The sequence below is a fragment of the Lynx rufus genome, unplaced genomic scaffold (genome assembly GCF_022079265.1).
Source record: "Lynx rufus isolate CCGP_SWC_20201006 ecotype Redwood Valley unplaced genomic scaffold, mLynRuf1.p SCAF_1, whole genome shotgun sequence".
Classification (NCBI taxonomy): Eukaryota; Metazoa; Chordata; class Mammalia; order Carnivora; family Felidae; genus Lynx; species Lynx rufus.
The window spans coordinates 780,667-802,256 of NW_025814823.1; the positions used below are offsets into that span (position 1 = coordinate 780,667).

The 21,590-nt window shown below is 32.7% G+C and overlaps 1 protein-coding gene across 2 annotated transcripts in view; it reads right to left on the bottom strand.

Moving 5' to 3' along the window:
* Window positions 1-21,590, bottom strand: part of PSPC1 (paraspeckle component 1) — a 75,111-nt gene that overhangs the window by 4,379 nt on the left and 49,142 nt on the right. The window contains exons 6-7 of one of the 2 annotated variants that reach the window (XM_047077401.1): window positions 19,978-20,083; window positions 1,895-1,952 (exon numbers count right to left, since the gene is read on the bottom strand). In XM_047077401.1, the coding sequence (XP_046933357.1) occupies window positions 1,895-1,952; window positions 19,978-20,083 (164 nt within the window). The remainder of the gene's footprint in view (window positions 1-1,894; window positions 1,953-19,977; window positions 20,084-21,590) is intronic. The other variant, XM_047077408.1, reaches the window with a different exon arrangement.

Here is a 21,590-nt window from a genome sequence, read left to right on the forward strand (position 1 = left end):
ATCACACAGCTATATTAAACTAAATTTAAAGATCTAAGAAATGTTAGAATTATCTGGTCCCCTGAAAAGCAGTTTTATAATCTGTGATTTCCTTGGTAGATAAACTGGTGATACACCAGAAAGTCTATTTCCACATTCCATCAACGTAACTTGATAGGACATGACAATTTACTGATTTGACAGTGACATTCAACTGAATGATAATGACTCATAAGTAAACCATTAGGATAAAGTCTCAGATTGAATAAAATGTAAAAAGGAAGAAATTAAATGGACTAGATTTTAGGAGAGTTGAGAAAGTGATCAATTGTAATATGGTTCTCTGGTAAAATAAAATGCCCTAAAAATTTTTAATTCTCTTAAATTCTTAATAAGGAATCTAAAAGTATATTCTCATTATTCTTCTGATAAAGTTGCTAATCAAGCAGTCAGAATGTTTTCAAGGCCTCTGCACATCAGAAATAATTCATTTGTTTCTGATGTTCACAGCAATCTAATAATTATGGTATTTCAAGGTACCTACAATCCATAACCTCACACTTACAACTCTTAAAAGCACCTGGATTGTATTACACACCTTCTATGGTTTTACTTTGAAAAAGACTTAAAATTTAACTTCTTGTACATTACTATATATTCAACTGTGCCTCTAGAATTTATGTACTAGAACGAAGCCTGAAGAACTTCTGTATTCTTTGTTCACTAATTATTTCATGTTTCCATCGCAACTAACATCACAATTAAGATCTTTATGAGTAAGGGCCATGTTTCATGCTTCCTTTGTATACCAGAAATGCTAAGTAACTTTTTACTGGCAGGTAAGAAAAGTGACCAAGTAAACAGGAATAAACAGTTTTAGATGATCTGACTACAAGCAGCAAAGAAACAGGCATGAGAAGTAGGGGGAAAAGGTTGATCACAGAAAAAGCTAATTCCAGATATTAGATGCTTTAAGGTTTTTTTACTCTCTACACCACATATTCTAAGTACAATCAGGATTTTCTCAGTGGGTGTATATATTATGCATATTAGAATGCTACAGTAATTAACCTTCACATTATGTTATGTAAAGACTTAAATTTCATGACAGCTTCTATGGGACAATATGAAATGAATATATAAAAAGCTTATCTAACTTTTAAGTATATAACATTTCAAACTTAAAAAGACCTACAAAAACATCCCACACTTATTTTCCCTTCACCTTGTTCACTTGATACAGTATCCCTCACTAGTAGAGATGTTAATGTAGGCACTTTCATTAAACCTTTACATCAACTCTAAAATTATGCATTAGCCTAGATGTGTAAGACACATATCATTTCCTTGACATGTCACAGATGCCTCCAAACAATGTACTTCTGTGCACAATACGTTAGGTTACGGCAAAATAAGTTAAACATTCAGTAAAATGAATAAAAAATAACTCCAAAGTTACACAAAAGGTTACCTTACCAATAGAAATTTATAAAATACTCTCAAAAAGTTTAAAGACACTACAAAGTCAGGAACTATCAATTTCTAAGGTAAAAAAGCCAATTTGAAAGCATGAAGTTTGATTTTTTAAAAATGCAACAACATAGCTGCATTACACCATGCAATGACTGAACAAGTTTCAGGTTGTATCAAAACCTGGTTACAGGTTTCTTTCATTAAATCTATTAAAATATAATATACCCTTAGCCGTCAAGTTAACAAAATGAAAATGGTGTTTTTAGGCACACTGTTTTTAATGTACTTCTATTTTTTTCAACTTACTAAATATATGAGATTTCACTGTTACAAATGTTGGTTCCAAATTTTAGACTGTTACTGATATGTAGATACCACAAACAGCATGTACAGTTCCCCAAAGAATTACAAGTTACAGAAGACTTTTGCTTCAGATCCCTACCTCCCATGTTTATTGCTCCACGGGGACCCATATCACCCATTCTCATTTCCTGTTCTCTCTGTAAGTAAGCATAGTTGTCACAGTCAACCTATCGATCTTATGACTTTACATTTCCCATCTAAAATCAGAAAGAAAAGAATAAATTGGGACATCACTTTCCATTAAAAAAAAATTAAAATTTTCCAACATCACTTACTTAATAAACCTGAAAAGAACTTCGGTCTCCCAGGTTCGATATGCCACAGTGCTTAGAGCATTCAGTTTATACTGCTAGATTATACTGTCAGATTACATAAAATCTACCACAGATGTTTTTAATGTTCTTAGTTCAATAGATCAATGGCTAGATTCCAAAAAAGAAAAATCTAGCATTAATAACCACCAGGACCCACTATTTCACTGAAGTCTTAAAACAGAAATGACCGTTAATCCTTTTATATGCAAATGTTTTCAAACATCCAACACAAACAGCTGTGGGCACTAAGCTTAAAATAAAGTTATAGACAATTTTCATTTTAGAAATACTGTAATACACACTTGAGTTTTTATTCAAATATCCAAGCATCGTTTTACCCAAGATATGACCTATACAGGCCATGAAAGTCTCCCAGCACACAATTATTAAAAATTCAACATAGCACTGCTTCCTTTATTTGCAAATCTAAATAAAAGTGTTATTACACAGTTGCCAAATTCTGAAACAAAATGCTAAGGTTAATAGTGATACAAAGGTCATGCAAATTACAAAATGTTTTAAATTTCAGTAAAATTCAACTGCTTCTAAAAAACTTCATTTACTACCAGTAGTTACATAGAAGTAACTTCAATGAAATCTCTAGGTGAAATTACTCAACATACTGTGATGGAAATTTGCACTATTATTTAATGATCTTTTCAATTATCAAATCAGTGTTAAATGTAGCAATCATAAAACACATTCTAAGACAACTGTAGCAATGTCTAAATCTTTAAAAAGCACCCTGTTTCTACTTTTAAAAGCAATTTTATTAAAACGTGCTTAAAATTCCACTTAGTAATACAAAATACCAGTGAAAGCACCTATAAAAGCTAGAAATAAAGAAAAGCTTACGGTAGACAAATGCCATTAAGCAGCAAATCAACTGCCCAGATGTAACCTAATAGATATGTCTCAAGACGTAACTTTGAATGAAACTGTTACAAGGAAAACATCACACAGCATCATAAAGAAATGTTTTATCAAGTTATTTAGAAAATGGAAATCCCAAATCTTTCTTTACACTGTTTTTTTTTAAACTTTACAAAAAACAAATTTGTCTCTTCTCATAAAACTTTTGGCTAGTGACGGACACTACTGACTAGCAAAAGAGCTAGACTATTTTATAGAATGGATTTCTGATGAAGTCATATGGAAAATACTATTTTATGATCACATATAATACTATCATCAATAAATCAAACCAAGTTGTCATTTCCTCATCACTAAAACCTGATAAAATGTGGACTGCTTCAGCATATCCAAACTATTCCAGGTATTAGTTATAGCAGATTCTTGTTACTGAAAAGCTGGTCCATTTCAGCACCACAGTAAAATACATGGATTTTTTTTTTTTTTTGATCATGACATTTTTGGGGAATAAGGGATTAATAATTTGTATTTTTACTTTTGGATTTGCCTTAACTATTAAAGATGAGAAATGTAGCATCTAGCCACTAACATGGTAATTATGACAGTCTTACTGTTTGAGACTTCAATTTTCAAATCTCCCTTATAAATTCTGACATGCTAACTGGTGCCTGTGATTCACTGGTGGGGGCAAGGAGGGAGACAACTTTTTTACTATCTCCTTACAATTTCAGCTTTACCTATCACTTTCCAAAGTAACGTTTAGCTTTACTATTCACAAAGTACTTTTAAAAAATTGTTCTTAAATTATTCTATTCCATTTCCTTCATTAGCAGAATTCTGGAGAGACTATAGGTTTTCAAAGAAGCTTTTATTAATTAAGTATTCTCCACACCCAGTGTGGGGCTCAAACTCATTACCTCAAGATCAAGAGTCACATGCTCTACTGACTGAGTTACCCAGGTGCCCCTAGATTTATGATTTTAAGTCAATTATTCAACAGTGGCCATAACATTCCCTTTCTGATGCTCTATTAGAAACTGATTCCAGTTCTATAATATCTTTCTTTAAATGAGATAATCAGAATGTCTTATGATAATCCATGCTAATGTAGCCTATCACTATGCTAAAACACCAATATATATATTATAGCATTTTCCACTAAACATACATATATTCCATACTTAGTATTTGTTGACATTTCCTTAAAGAAAAGTACCAAGTACTATTTTATACAGCTTCACATGTAAGACTAAGAAAATGAGATGGTATAATTAGATGACAGATTATTTTTTAGCTATTTTAGAAAGAGCAAAAGAACTTTTCAGCTTCCTATAAGGTCATGTCTTAAGGTTACTGTTATTTTCTAAAAATTCACTGCTACTTATTTCTAGTAAAATGCAAGTCACATTATATTTAAGGGTAGGTTAAACAATGAAAATTAAGACAATACTTCTCATTATAACTTGATTTATCAAGTATCAGTGAGAAACACTTGAAATTCACTGTAACTATGTACCCATCCAAAAAGCAATACACAAGACCTTCACTTCCATGAATTCTAATATTTGAAGTCAGAACTGGCGCATAATATAAACCAAATTTTGAAAGACTGCACTGTAACAAGATAATAAAGCTATGATAAAAATTTGGTTTAATTAATTCAATTACTCTTCATAGCAACCCTGTAAGATAGGTCTACTGTTATCTGATTTTAAAGATCATAAAACTAAGGCACAGCACTGTCAAATAACTTACTCAAGCTTGAACTGACCTATGAAATTCTGCCAAAATAGAGTTCATAAAGTTTTCACCTTCACAAAGCACCTTCATTTTTTTTTTTTTTCAAGGATTCCAACAAAGACTAAAAAAGGGAAGGTTCTTAATTTATTCTATGTTCATAAGAAGTTGTGCCTTTCTGGGGCACCTGGGTGGCTCAGTTGGTTGAGCGTCTGTTTAGCTCAGGTCATGATCTCGTGGTTCATGAGTTCGAGCCCTACATACGGCTCTGTGCTGACAGCTCAGAGCCTGGAGCCTGCTTTGGATTCTGTGTCACCCTCTCTCTCTGCCCCTCCCCCACTCATACTCTGTCTCTCTCTCTCTCTCTCTCTCTCTCTCTCTCTCAAAAATAAACATTAAAATTTTAAAAAGACATTATTTTTTTTAAATTGTATGTATGTATTCCTGAGCCTGTCACTGAACTATGCTTATATTCACAGGTGACCAAAAAAGGAAGCAAAATATGACTAATTTCCAGAACCACATATCAAAGCAGCATTCCATTAAAACAGTGGATTCTCAAAGTGTGGTTGATGTGAGTACTGAGTCCGCAAGACTTTTCAGGAAGCACACAAATTCAAAACTTTTCATGTCTTACTAAACACTAGAACATACATGCTAACTTGAATATAAATTAAAAAATTAAAATATATAACAAAAAATAATAAAAAAAATTAACACTAGAACATGGATACAAGACTATGATCTAGTTGGGCTTTTCAGTCTATCAACTATTGTGTGGATGATGCAAAAGCAATGACAGGCAAAAATGTTGAGATTTTAGCACAAATCAAGGCACTTCCATTCAATTTTTACTAGTAACTATCATTGTATTCTTCACACACAAACTGCAGTTTTAAATTTTCAACTATGAGTACCTAGATGAAGCAGTTAAAATGAGTATTAAACCACCACATGCCTTTTTAATAATCTATGCAACAAGATACATACATAAAGCATTTCTGCTTGCATTCTGAAATAGGGTGGTTCTTCAAGAAAAACCATTCTTATGACTGGGTTGCAAACTGAACAAGATGTCATCTGACAAACTATGGTTACTGACTTGTATACAGGTATTCCTTGCTTTTTGAAAGTGTGCATGCATTACACCACTTAGCTTTTATGAGACACCTACATTTGTAGTGTTTTTGCTAACCAAACAGCACCCAAAGATTTTCACTTTTATGGAAAAAAGGCAAAAAGTAAAAATAAAGTTCAGTGTGTTTTGCAGCAAGCAATTTCAGAGGCAGCACAAACCTAGAGCAGCAAGACTGGCATGGCCAAGCTCTTTCTTTCCCTGGGAACTAGACTCAACATCTCAACACCAAGCTGCCTATATCTGTGAACATCTGTGCTCTAACTTGACTTACTCTGTGCATCAGCTACCAAGATGTGTCCTAAGGTTTCAGAGAAGCCTAAGGGGTTATTTTTTGGGCCTGGAAACCCTCAAAACATTTTTCATATAAATATTAATGGTAACTGCTTCTTCATTTTATGCCATTTTGGCTTACAAAAGGTATCACAGGAATGCTATACTTTTGGACAGTGTTTGGTACACATTTTCTGATAAGATCAGTGGTTGATATTTTAAAAATGTGACTTGTTTTTTATTTTGTATAATAAAATACATTAAAATATGGAAGATTTGCATAACTCAATAGGTCAATATTTTTATAATATTTGGTATATGACATTACAAAATCATGCACTGATAAAAGATCCATTCAAAGTTTAAGGCAGCCCAACAGATTGTAATACAATGAAAACTGTCAAGTTTCACTGTAATATTAAACAAAAATATCCACAATTATCTGTAAATGTTAAAATATACTCATCTCTATTTACTAATTTATCTAAGTGAAGCCAGATTTTCTTCATACACTTCAACCAGAAGAGCATTTTGCAACAGATGGAATGCAAAAGCAAATATGGGAATCCAGCCATTTCCTATAAAGCCAAACATTGAATAAATTTATAAAAGAGTAAAACAATACCGCTCTTCCCACTACATTAAAGTGGAACTTCAAAAAGATCTGCAAAAATATAATATAAGGCGACTGTTCCCACTACAACCCATTTTCTTTCAAGTTTCTCTCTTAATTTCTAATATGGTAAACACTGACATAACCTAAACAAAAGCTCTTAGGGGTCTTCAATAATTTTTAATAGTGTAGAAAGATATCAAAACCAAAGAGATTAAGAACCACTGCTTCTAAGTTCCGGTCAGTATTTGCTCATGAAAATTTAAGCAGCAGAAAATCTGCACCAATGTAAACTAAACATTATTTTATGTAAAATAGGATCTTTTCCTTTAATACTTAACACTCAGGATACCAACCTGTGAATTTAAAGATCTCGTAGTTTACTTTTTTTAGATAACCAAATTTAAAGAATTCACACAATACAAAAACAAGGTTAAAATAAATTATACTATATGCCTAAGGTTTAGAAAAGTGAGCTACAGAAATGACAACATAGTATCAACTGACACAACACTTTGCAATGAGTTGATAGAATATATTCATCTAACACTCATTAATCTAAATCCTTGTTAGAATGACAAGGATCATTATTCTTTAATCTGTAAACATCTTTCATGTATACTTCTGAAGAAACTTCTAGGGATTGACAAGGGATCACCATGTACCATTTAGGTTCAATGTCTTAATAGAGAAAATGCTAAAATTCTTGATGTAAAAATACTGATACAGAACATTTAAATCTACTAAATGATATATAATTTTAGAGAAGATTCTAAGTTTTGGGAAATAACAAGATTCGGCCTTTTTATCATTAAACATTCCAAAATATAAATTACATTTAGCACTCAGAAATCTATCTTTTCCTTCACTGGAGAAGTTTACACAAAAGAATAATAAGATTATTAGATATCTAGTTAAACTTTTAAGGAGAAATAAACTATTAGTATCTGAAATTTTCACTATATAACAAACACAACATATCTGGAAAAAAACTGAAATAAAAATCAATTACGTGAAATATTAAGAAATAGGTATAAAGAAAAATTACAAAAATAACCACTAGGTATCTTTGCCAAGAAATTATTCACTCCTTTAAAAAGTGTTACAATACTGTTAAAATAAAAATAATTTTAAACTAAAAAGGGAAGTAAGACATGTTTCCACGGATATAAATAATAGCATGCAAACTTTCCAACATAACCAACAGAGAATGCTTGGAAGACTTAAAATTTCTACTTCAAGTAATTAAAAACAAGAATTTCCCAAACATACTACTTACTCACTACTAGAAAGAGAAGGGGGGATGTTTTTAAGTAACATGAGACAGTCTTTCAATAAATACAATTTATGGTGATTTTTTTACCCTCAATTTGAATACATGCATTCCATGATATCTGCACCCCTGAATACTGGAGAAATGTTCTTCGGTTATGTGGTTGTTAAAATGATATTTTTACACCATATATCATTAGGGAATTGCAAATTAAGACAACAGTGAGATATCACATCAATCAGAATGGCCAAAATCCTAAACACTGACAACACAAAGCATGACAAGGATGTAGAGAAATAGGAATTCTCATGTATTGCTGATAGGGATTATAAATGGCATGTTTACTTTTCTAGAAGACAATTTAACAGTTTCTTACAAAACTAAACATACATACATACAATCCAGCAACCACACACCTTGATATTTACACAAAGATGAAAACTTATGACCGCACAAAAACCTGCACATGGATGTTAATAGCAACTAAATTTAGTCATAACTGCAAAAACTTGGAAGCAACCAACATGTCCTTATTAGGTGAATGGATCAACAAACTGCGGTAGCTCCAGACAATGAAACATTACTTGGCACTGAAAATAAACAAGCTATTAAGCCATGAAAAGACACAGAGTAACCTAAAATGCCATTACCAAAAAACCAATATGAAAAGTCTATATATTACAATTCCAACTATATGACATTCTGAAAAAGTCAAAACTATGAAGACAGTAACAAAATCAGTGCTTGCCCAAGATAAGGAAGGAGGGAGGGATGAACAGGCAGAGGACAGAGGATTTTTAGGGCAGTGAAACTATCCTGTATAGTGTTAACAATGGGTACATGTCATATTTGCCAAAGGCCACCGACTGTGCAACACCAAGAGTGAACCCTATGGTCTTTGGGTGATGAGGATGTGTCAATTTGATAGTGAAGGAGTCGGTAAGTTAGGGGAAAGAGGTATATGGGAAATCTATCTTCAGCTCAATTCTGCTATGAATTTAAAACTGCTCTAAAAAATAGTCTCTCCTAAAAAAAATAAAAAATAAAAAATAAAATAAAATAAAATAAAATAAAATAAAATAATTAATTAATTAATAAAAAATAGTCTCTTAGAGGCACCTGGGTGACTTAGTCAGCTAAGCATCGACTCTTGATTTCAGCTCAGGTCATGATTTCACGATTCAAAGGATGGAGCCCTGCATCAGGCTCTGTACTGAAGCGCAGAGCCTGCTTGGGATTCTCTCTTTCCCTCTGCCTCTCTCCCCAACTCGTTCTCTCTAAATAAATATTTAAAAACTAATAAAATAAAAACTATTAAAAAAATTTAATGTTTCTTTTTGAATAATCAATTCCATATATAAATTTATACTACAAATTTTAGTCATAAAATAAAACTTTGTTACTTGTTAAATTTCAAATCAGAAATAAAATGAAACAACAAATACAAAAAGGGGGGCTTACTCTTAGCTCACTGCATTTGTTAACCTCAAAACATACCTCTGAATCTAAATTCATTCAATGTATTTTTAAAGCCTGGTTCAGGAATCTTAAAAGATTATTCTGGTGCCACCTGTCAAATTCAAAACTTAATTGCTGCTTTTTAATAAATAGAGTGATTTTCTACCTGAAGATTAATTAAATCTAATTACAAATAATCCACCATATGTCAAAAGACAGAAGAGAATAAACTTATATTTAAACAAATTTATATTCAGCTGAGAAGAGTTTTAATCACATATCCAAGGGATACTTTCAAAATTATCATTATCATCATCTTTTTTCACTTGTCATAGCAAACTCTAAAGACAGGCTTTTAAAGACTGAAACTGATTAGGAATATCTATTCTTCAAATTTAGTTATTTTATCCTAAACTCTTAAAGAAATCATCCATGATGGTATCAGCTACAACACAAACACAGTATTTTTAGTACTACCCTATTAAAGCTCACATAATACTGGTAATTGGTTTGCAACTCTTCACTCATATCCTCCTAACCAGTACATTTCCTTATCAAAGTCAAAACAACTAACATGACTGGCCAGACCAAGGTATGAAGGATGAAACAAAAGAACAAATATAAACTGTACAAGAAGCAATTCCAAACTGGTCCCATCAACAGAAAAAAGCAGTGGAAGGTGCAAACAAAGCACAAGTGTTCCAATGTATAAAGAATTAAGTATATATTTAATGGGGAATCTATGTGTGATGCTAGGTATTAAACAAATTATCTTAGTAGTTAGTATACCATAAGCTATGAAATTTTAACAAATTACATAGTTTTCTTAAGTAGACAACTCAAAACAACAGGTTCAATTATAGTAATTTTAAAAATATTTAAGTGGTAACTAAATAAAATCCGTGTATTTAAAACACAAATTTATAAGAAAAACTACTATTATAAGCATATCAATTGTTTAAAAGCAAAATTTAGGAAAACCAGTAACAGGACAAATGAAGAAGTTACCTTCTGAGAAACATGGTAAATTTACAACCAGAAAACAGGTTTTGAAACGTGGTGTACAATATAGTGCAGGATATCATAAGACAAAGTACAGGCAAACTTACCCATATACTTTTCAATTACTTGATATTTTAAACAGAAATAAATGCATTTCATCAGCAGAGAATGCTCACAAACCCAAGTTTCCTGCCACTAACAGTTAGATAATAACTATCCATAGACATTCACATTTATTTAGTCTAAATTGTTATAAAACTCTGATATTTCAGGTGACACGACAGAACTTCATGTTCTCAATATAAAGTAAAGAAGATACTAGATTGAGACTGACCTAAAAAAAAAAACAACTTTTTTTAATCACCTTGTAGAACTTAAAGGGGGGTTTCTGAGTATTCCATTAAGAAGTCACAAAGCAGAAATAACAAGCTAAATTTTTATGTCTTCATAGAATCTTTTTAATTCAAATTATTTAATATGTAAAAATTCTTACTAGTTTTATTATACATATTTGACATCTCAAAAGTGTTTACTTTAGTTAAACACCTCTATTTACCAATCTTGACTTTCCTCTTCTCCAACCCCTCAAAAAAAGGTAAACATTAAGCTAAAAGTCTTACCATTCTGAACCAAGTACGATTCAAAGAACTTACCATTTCAAAGGAAAAGACATGAGGTATACCTACAACACAGTGGAATAATAAACCAATCATATCAGTTTAAAAGAAAAAAAAAAAAACACTCAGGGGCGCCTAGGTGGCTCAGTTGGTTGAGCATCTGACTTTGGCTCAGGTCATGATCTCACAATTCGTGGGTTCAAGCGCTCCATCGAACACGCTGCTATCAATGCAGAGCCCACTTTGGAACCTCTGTCCCCGTCCCCCACACTGCCCTTTCCCCGCTCCTGCTCACTCTCTCAATAATAAATTTTAAAAAAACATTAAAAAAAATACACCCAAATAAGTTCCACAACAGTGCTGAGGCTACTCAATGCACTCGACACTCCCTTTGCAATCTCTTTCTATACTCTCAAAACTTATTTTTAAAGTTTATTTAAGAGAGAACACACACGTACACACAGGGGAGGGGCAGAGAGAGGAGAGAGGAAGAGAATCCAAAGCAGACTCCATGATGTCAGTATGGAGCCAGACGTGGGGCTTGAATCCATGAACCATGAGCTCATAACCTGAACCAAAATCAAGAGTTAAGACACTTAACCGACTGAGCCACCCAGGTGCCCCTAGACTCTCAAAACTTTTTAGCTTTATCTCTGTACACTCTATGCAGATACTCTGCACCTACAATACTCTAATCAAAGAGACGGGGCGCCTGGGTGGCTCAGTCAGTTGACCAACTTCGGCTCAGGTCATGATCTCACAGTTCTTGAGTTCAAGCCCCGCACAGGGCTCTATGCTGACAGCTCAGAGTCTGGAGCCTGTTTCAGATTGTGTGTCTCCCTCTCTGTCTCCGTCCCCTCCCCCGCTCATGCTCGCTCACTCTCTCTCTCTCTCTCTTTCTCAAAAATAAATAAAACATTAAATTTTTTTTAACAAAATAAATAAGACACACAAAGACCTAATCCTCAACTTGATTCACTTCTGTACCCTCGATGGTACTCAGCACTTTGAACACAGTAAAAACAGTGACCAAATTTTCTTACTAAATGGAAACCTCTAAAATCCTTCTGTAAGTCTAACACTCTGATGGGATATCCAAGTGAGATCAATGAATAGTTAGGTGTACTGAAAACCAAACATCAAAAATTGTTATTTGACTGTTTTTGAAAAACTTACTCTTCATTGTGGGATTCCAATATGAAGTCTACAAAAATACATCAATAGTCTTAACACCAATCGTTTCAAAACTACAGATGTTTAACATGAGACATTAGTATTCAATAAATACCAAAGTATAGTGGCCCATAAACAACACTGAAAACCATGTGACTAAGCTGCATTGGTATCTGAAAAATAAGACACCAAACTATTTAATTCTCTGTTTACATCTAAGTAACCACAATATGACAAATGCCAACACTCTCAAACTCAAAAAACTCAATGATAAGATCCATTAGTGGACAACAAAGTCAGAAAATAATTAGAATGCAATGTGGTAAGTACTAAAAAAGAATCATTATTAAAAATGATACAGCTGAGGTGAGTAGTAACAGAAGGTTATGCATGCACTGAGTGTATGCAGACATTCTCCAGGAGAAGAAAAGAGATAAAGAAATTTTTCTGGATTATAAGCCTCTCTGAAACTCTAATGGAAGGTTAAGACAAAAAAAAGGCACTAGTCATCTAATATGACATAAAAATAATTAAGTACAATAAAGTATCCTCTGGTAAAGTTGGTAGAGAGTTTTAAGAGAGGCTCAGTATGCATTTCCCTTTGGAGTCATTTGGAAGACTTTTAAATATGAATGATAAAACAGAAGAAGAAAAAACCATTAATTGTAATCATAATGTATGATTAAGATAACCATACATCCTGGTTTGCAAGAGACTGCCCATTTTATGCCTGCTGTAAAAAAAAGTAACTTTAAATAGTACCTATATTCAGTTGTCCTAGTTTGGTTGAAAATTCTTGAGGTTTTCCCCTACAAATGATTAGATAATACTAAAACTATTAAAAAATCCTTTTGAGAAGTGATCAAAGATTTCAACAGCTGGTTAAAAGTGATACATTTCTTCAACCCAAATACCCCCAATCGTCAAAATTCTAACGATCACTTCCAAAGTATATATGAACATAACAAACATAAACATATATTAATTTTTGTATTCACTGGACTACAAAAATATAAGTCTAGTTCCAATTACGCTCCATCCCAAATATTCAGAAAAGTTCTTGTCTCACTGTAAGAAACACATTAAATTATTTTAATAAATAAAACATTAACAATAAAAAAACTGGTCACAACTAGAACATTATATGGGAGATCACTGCAATGTAAATGCTATAATTTTGATCATCATGATCATCATCATCATCATGCCCAAACCACTATAGTGAGCTGCTATTATAACAGCAATAGGTACTAACCTGCCCCCCCAGGTCACACCTAAATCTGACACCAAGCTCTACAGCAAATAATTCTTCCGTTATTTCCACAGAATAATGAAGATGCTATAAAAATCCCTTGTAAAATATGTCCTTTTTCCGAATGCTTCAGGTATTTAGACTTCTAAAAAATAATCTTCTTCTGCAATAAAATCAAATTATTTATTAGAGCTAAATAATTTATAGGAAGAGGAGTAATAGCCACGTGGAAACCACAAAATGGCAACTTCTCTCAAAAATTCACAGATCATTTCAGAAAATGTTATTTGTACCTACTTATTAATAATTAATAATTATCATCAGTTCTCTGTGCCAGCATCTATTAATGAAATTTTATTACTAGCTAGAGTTTCTGTTTTGAGTTTTGTACATGGCACATCAGAGAAAGCTGGGTTGTAAGTAAATCAGTTAAGAGAAACAATGCCCACTCAAGAAGGAGGAAAAAAGACTAACATAAAGAAGTGGCTGATTAAATAGGTCAAATTTGGCAATGCTGATCAAGAGAAGGTAACATTTGAAAGAACAATGCTTTATGTCTCTACTAAGAAAACATTTGAAAACTCTAAGATATCAGCTGTGGGGCAATGATGCCTTATCAAACAGTTCCTCTAATAACTTTTGCTCTGATTTATAACCATAACTACCAATAAACCTTCAGGTCACTAATTTGGACTCTTCAGGGACTTTGATTCTAGGATAAGAGGTGCTCTGTTCAATGAGACTTCCAAAAACACTGGAAAAAAGCATATTAATTAATAAATTTCTTTTAATTCACAAACTCTTTGAGTTTGGTTAACATGAGTCACTTTTTACAGATTCCTCCCAACTCCCAACAATCTGGACCTAGACCAGGGGTCGGCAAACTTTTTTGGTAAAGGGCCAGAATAATATGTATTTCAGGCTTTGCAGGCCAGAGAGGCTTGATAATAGTCTCATACGGTTGGGCAAAGCAGCTATCTTTGGGCAAAGCAGCTATAAGCAAAACATAAACACAACAGGCAGTGTTCAGATTTGACCAGGCTTACCCTAGTCTGTCAACCCCCAGTCTAGATGAAATACTTAAAAAACAAAAAGTTTAAAAAGTTAATGTATGATTTGAGACAATACCTGTAGGTATTGTCCACATATAGGCTGAAAGCTCAACTTTCACACCGAAGTTGTCACACCAAAATCCCACAGAACACTATTCACACAGAATGTTGTGCTACTTACATTGTTAAGTGTATGAATCTTATTCCCCAAGTTGATTGACTCTGAGCCCTCCCTTCAACTCCCCAGATCCCATAAAAAACTGAACTACTACTATTCTTATTTCAGTATTTCGACTATGTCTCATTTCAACGTATGGCTAATAGTCTATTTTTGCTAATGAAAATAAGCAAGCTGAAGAGCTTCTTAAGATGCAGATCCCATGGCTCCAACCCAGACCCACTGTATCAAAAATATGTAGTGGATTGGAAAGCAGGCATTTTTCTTTAAGTTCCAAAGATGTGCTGCAAAGGTTGGAAACTAGTGAATTTAGCCAAAACTGTGATCAACGGAGAATGCATTAGATTCTACTAGAATCACAAAATGATTCAATTTGTAGGTTGAAGACCTAAGACAAAAACCTACATTTTTAAAAAAGATCCCTGAGTGTTTATTATGCACTATTTGAGAAACACTACCATGGAAGAGGCATTATACCCTTAGCCTCTGGCTACATCTCTTTAATGCTTTTGGCCTACTAACATATTAGGTAGCTACAATGGAACAATTCTAACAAAAGACACATAACTGGATCAAATTACTGCCTTAGCATGTAATGTACATTTATTTTCAGGTTTATTATGTACATATGTTTAAATATCCAAGGCTATTCCCACCTACTCAAACAAAAATAAAAATTCTTCAAAATTCTTCAATATTCTTCATGTATGTATTTCAAAAATCTGAAGGGCTATTCTTTTATTCACTAAAAAACAAATATTAATATTTACCACACCAAAAAGAAACTTCTAATAAAAAAAAAAATACTTCTAAAGTCTTAAAACACTGCCCCAACTTACCTAAACAAGGTAGTTTATAACTACTTGATACAACTACATACAAATACAGTAGCATGTACATGTTTTTATAATATCATTTTCTCAAGAAAGCCAAGTTTACTCTAAGAAACTTCATTAAAAAATATTCTAATTAAAACCTCCACTTTACTCCAAGGCAAACTGAATCCACAGAAAAAGACTGGTACACTGTAGTATTTAAATGTTTCAACTCCTAAGTCTAGGGGCACCTGGGTGGCTCAGGAAGTTAAACATCTGACTTAAGCTCAGGCCATGATCTCAAGGTTCTTGAGTTCCAGCCCCACAGGAGGCTCTCCGCTGTCAGCAAAGAGCCTACTTTGGATCCTCTGTCTCCCTCTCTCTCTGCCCCGCCCCCCACTCCCACTTTCTCTCTCTCTCAAAAATAAACATTTTAAAATAAAAAATAAAAATAAATAAAAAATAAACTACTTAATCTATAGTAAGTGGAGTAACCTCAAAAGCTATTAAATTGTGTAAGTAGAAAATCTCAACCTACTAAGTACTATCTAGAAAATCGTTCAAATACACTCAACTATAATAAAGATAAGCCTAAGTGTACTTAGGGCACAGCACAAAAATATATACATTGTTATGGTAGCCAAAAATATATTATGCTATAGAAATGAAAAGTAACATGTTTATGATTACCAGAGCTATTATCAAAGAGCTTGACTTCTAAGAAATAAGGTATGAAATTAAAATGGCAACCACTAGTTGAAGAAGTTCTGACATATCTCTGAAACCCTTAAAAATATGTTCATATGGGGGCGCCTGGGTGGCGCAGTCGGTTAAGCGTCCGACTTCAGCCAGGTCACGATCTCGCGCTCCGTGAGTTCGAGCCCCGCGTCAGGCTCTGGGCTGATGGCTCGGAGTCTGGAGCCTGTTTCCGATTCTGTGTCTCCCTCTCTCTCTGCCCCTCCCCCGTTCATGCTCTGTCTCTCTCTGTCCCAAAAATAAATAAAAACGTTGAAAAAAAAAAATTAAAAAAAAAAATATGTTCATATGTCATAAAATTATGATAAAGTTGAGGCTAGCAAAGAAAAACATGACCAGACATGACTGTGTGTTTTCCCTGTTTTATTACTTAAAAAAAAATTATTATTCAAGGAACAAAATATGAATATCAGCTTTTATTTCATACTTTAAAACCCATACTATTATTTGTGTTGGAATATATCTAATAGGAATATTAGAAAGAAATGAGTGGTGGCATCTTAAACCAAGTAAATCTACTTTATACTTCACTCTTACTACTTGGGCAAGCTGAACACTTACCATTTGATTCCTCCCTTTAAACTGAACAGTGAAAAAAGAGAAAGCACATAAGAGGGCCTAATTTCAAAGCTTTTAAAAACAAAAACAAACATTAATTTAAAAATTTTTCCCAAAGACAGTTTTCAAAGTAAATGAAGAATAACTGATACAATTCAATGTTTTCTCTATTAACAAAGAATAGTCAAGACCAATAAAGAGCTTTTGTTAACATTTCTTTAGTGTTTCATTAGCTTATATTAACAAGCATTATGAAGCTAGGAACCAAATAAAACTGATACCAAAATGATGAAAAACTTGTCTATCTATAATTTCTAGTCTCAAAAAAAATCTAAAAATCCGACAGAGACTATATTTTCCCCTAAATATTTAATTCCATTGTTACATACTATTTTAAATACAGTTTCTCTTCAGAAAATTAAGACTCTAGTAATGCTGCGCTCTAACAAGAATATTAATTAAAAACAGAAACAAAAAACAAACAAAAAAAACCCAGTACCAACTCTCCAGCCCAGGGTTTAGCAAACATTTTCTGTACAGGGTGAAAGAGTAAATATCTTAGGTTTTGTGAGTCACAAATACTTTCTAACATTCTTTTATTTTTCTTATCCACCAACTCTTTAAAATGTAAACACCATTCTTAGCTCGGTGGCAGAGTGGTATGAAACTAGGCAGTGGTCCCAGGCTATAGTTTGCTGACTTCTACTCTAGCCAAATTAATCTCATGATGCTTCAAATATGCAATATATACTTTAAGTAACTACTTGAAAACAAAGATATCTTAATGTTAAAATAGATCATCATCTACATTTTCTAAGAGCATAATCTTGTGAAACAATAATCTATTTTTGAAATGCCAAAAAATCCATCATGAGTATTTTAAATATGTTTCTTCTCAAAGTTCACTGGATATTTGTAAAATTTTACCATTAAAATGAATTTTAAACATAACAAATGTTTTCAAATTAAAGAATCTACATATTCCAATTTTAAATTGTAGCAACATTTCCAAATAATTTTTTAATAGAGAAAATTAAAATCTGCCCTTCATTAATTATACCTATATTAAATGCCACTGAACATATATTAAAAAGTGGTATGTATTTTAAAAATTGTGAAATAATTTCAAAGAAGAGTCTGCAATCAAGTTTATGATATAGCCAACTTAAACAGCAGAATGCATTTAATTTTTTCCTAAGTCACCTAAATGATTTACGTATATGACGTTATTACAAATAGCTACAAGTGTGTTCCAAGAATTTAAAGTTTATGCCAGAAGAATAGTAAGAAAGATAATTCCGCCATCTTTAACCATAAGCAAGCACTTTAGGAAAAGAAATGTTCAGGTACATAAAGGGACAAGGAACAATTTCCTAATCCTAAATGTTACGAAATAGTTTCCCTAAGAAATGTTATCATAGGTGCTTTACATCTTGATAATATTTGAAGATAAAAACATGTAATCACTAGTTTCCAAAACATGGACCTGCAAAATTTTAGTGTATGTGCTGCCAAAGCGAGCACGGGCCTGCAAAATTTTAATTCCACATACTCTCATGACATCATAAAATATCCTCGCATTGATAAATCCAACAGATTTATATTCACATGTAACAACCAAAAGACCAAATACCACAGGTTAAAATATATCATAAGCAAATACTATGTATCCAAGGAGGAAAAAGAGAATTGCAAAATAATGCTAGAAATTACTCAAAAGAAAATTTATAATGCTTAAAACGCTCAACTAATTTGGTAATGGAATTTAGGTATCAATTAAACCTTTAGTATGATTTATAAGTAAAAAGAAACTTTCCTAACTGAATTTAAATGCCACATAATTTTTAGTCAAAGGATATTGACTTGATGCAAGCTAAGATAAAAATTTCTTGTTGTTACACAAGTTAGGATGTATTTTTTTTCTGTGTGTATCCTTCTTAATGAAAAAAGTTTAAAATTTTTCTAGGGACAGAAGAACAGGGACAGAGAAGGCCAGCAAAAAGAGTCATGACTTAATAATATTAAGGAATCATGGCTTTTGAACAGCTAGAGAAAAAAACACTAGTAAATATTTTTCAGAATAATGACTGTTAAAATGGCATTCATCTAAAGGTGAAGAATAAGACTGTTAGTTAACAATAAGAACATGTGCATTATAACATATTGCAAGTATTCGTGTTTGCCCTACCATTTTGCCTACCCAAAACAAAAACCTGAATTAGACCAAATCTTTGGAACTCCTGTTTATGAGAAACTCAGGGATAAAGAAACTTGTTAAACATCACTGCAAGGATAAATTCAACAAAATATAGGATGTGAAATACTCTAAACAACAAGGATCTGTTTCTTAAAAAGATAAAAAAAAATTTAAAGGGGGAAGAGAAAACCTACAGACTAAAAACACTAGATTTATCAGCCAATTTGAAGAAACCAATTGTAAACAAACAAAATAAGTAAAATATATAAATTTTATTTATATTTTATAAAATATAAAATATATCTCCATGCTGATAGAGCAGAGCATGCTTGGGATCTTTCCTCTCTACCCCTCTCTCTCTCTGTTCCTCCCCCACTCTCACACATGTGCTCTCCCTTTCTCAAAATAAATAAACATTTAAAAAATAATGATAATTCAGGAAAGTGGGTATACTTAAAGATGAAAAGACCAGCTATGTGTTGATAACGGTCATCGTTGGGTAATAAGCACATACTAGTGTACCTTTGTATATACCATTCTACATTTGTAAATATCTAAAATCATCTAATACAAAGAATTTTTAATATCAGTAAATGATGAAATCAAGTAGAGAATATAGATTTATCAAGAGTTCTAATTTAGTACCATATATTTAAAAAAGATAAAGTGGAAAATTTTTAACATCCTTTTCATAAAACATTAATAGTATGTTCAGAAACTACTTTTAAATTATTACCTGTAAGAAGTTAAGAAAATCATTAGTTTAACATAAACACGAGAAATTCAGGAAGACTAAAAAATATATAAACCAATATCCAAAGAAATTAAATATACACTGTGCACCTAACAATATAAAATAATTTCAGTTAACTAGTACTTTACTTACATTCTCCATATAGTTTGGCTTAAAGCCCTCTTGCTGTCGCCTGAGTTCCTCCTGTTCTCTGTGTCGGATCATTTCTTCCTCACGGCGACGATGCTCTTCCTCATGTCTGAAAGATTTTTAAATAAAAATTGCAACATGTAAGCCATTACCAGGAATTGTATTTCATGTAAAACAAAACCATTTATAAGTAACTTTATGCAAAATCTGTGAATAATGATTGACTTACTAGATTTACCTTCCTTCTTCTAGTTTGCTCTAAGCCTTAATTAATCAAGTAACCCAAAGAAATAAAAGTACCTAGGGTAAATCAAAAAACAGAGTAACAACATGTAACTGAGTTAGTTATGTGCTTATGGTCAAGAAATCAGGAGTCCAAAAGCTCAAACATGTACTCTCTTACTGTATATAAAGAGAAAGGGTGGGATCTATCACTGGCATAAAGGCACTCAGAACCAATCCCAATCTAAGCCACTGCAAAGAACAAAACTGCCTAGTCAAAAAATCTATCGTGTCTAAGGAATCCTTAACAAACTCTCTCTCCATTTTATTAACCCCCTGAAGAAAACCTCTAGAACAGGTGTCAGGTTACCATCTGTTTTTGTACATCAAGTTGTAAAAGACAATCATGTACTACTTAATGTCTATAGCTACCACTGGGTCAGAGCAGTGCTGAGTAGTTGAGACAGAAACCATATGACCTGCAAAGCCTACAATATTTACCATTTAGTCCTTAGCCGTTTTCCAAGAAAAAGTTTGCCAACCTCAGTCCTAGAGGTATATTTAAGCATGTGAGAGAAAAAAATATTGAACTATAATATGTGTGCACAATTACTAGTAAATCAGCAATTACTTATGATTACAAGGAAAAAACCTACAAAATAACACTGAAGTTAACAGGCTCACATTATATTGGCTTTTATGTCAATGCAAATTCAAGTGTATATGCCTCCACCCAAACAATAAAAAATAATTTAAATAGTGAAGACTATATAATACTGATGTCCTCTCATTAAGTCACATTTTCTAAACTGCTCATTTAAGTACCTTATTACACTAAGTGTAACAATCCAATTTCAAGATACTCTGTTGTTTGTTGTATAATGCTTCCTCCCCTAAATACAAGTCCATGAACTTAAAAGAAATGATATATCTCACAGACAGCACAAAAACCACTGGTTGAAGAATTTGTGTCAGACCACAGGTTAGTAACAAGACAATGTTTCTAAGAAATTTTAAGCAAAATCTAGACTATTTTGAGATTTTTGTCTAAGTCTCCAATATACATTTCCACTGTAAACTGAGTATTCAAGTAAAATGGTTAATCCACTTCTTGGACGTTAACACACTCATAAATTTTACTATAAAGAAAACACTTTCATATTCACATAGCTGAAAATATATGCGGGTACAGGTAAAAATTTCCTATTCAATAGGGCGCTTGGGTGGCTCAGTCAGTTAAGTGTCTGACTTCAGCTCAGGTCGTGATTTCATAGTTTGTAAGCCTTGTGTTGGGCTCTGTGCTGACAGCTCGGAGCCTGGAGCCTGCTTTGGAGGAGAGTCTTCCTCTCTCTCCGCCTCAGCCCTGCTTGCTCTCGGTCTCCAAAAAGTAAGTA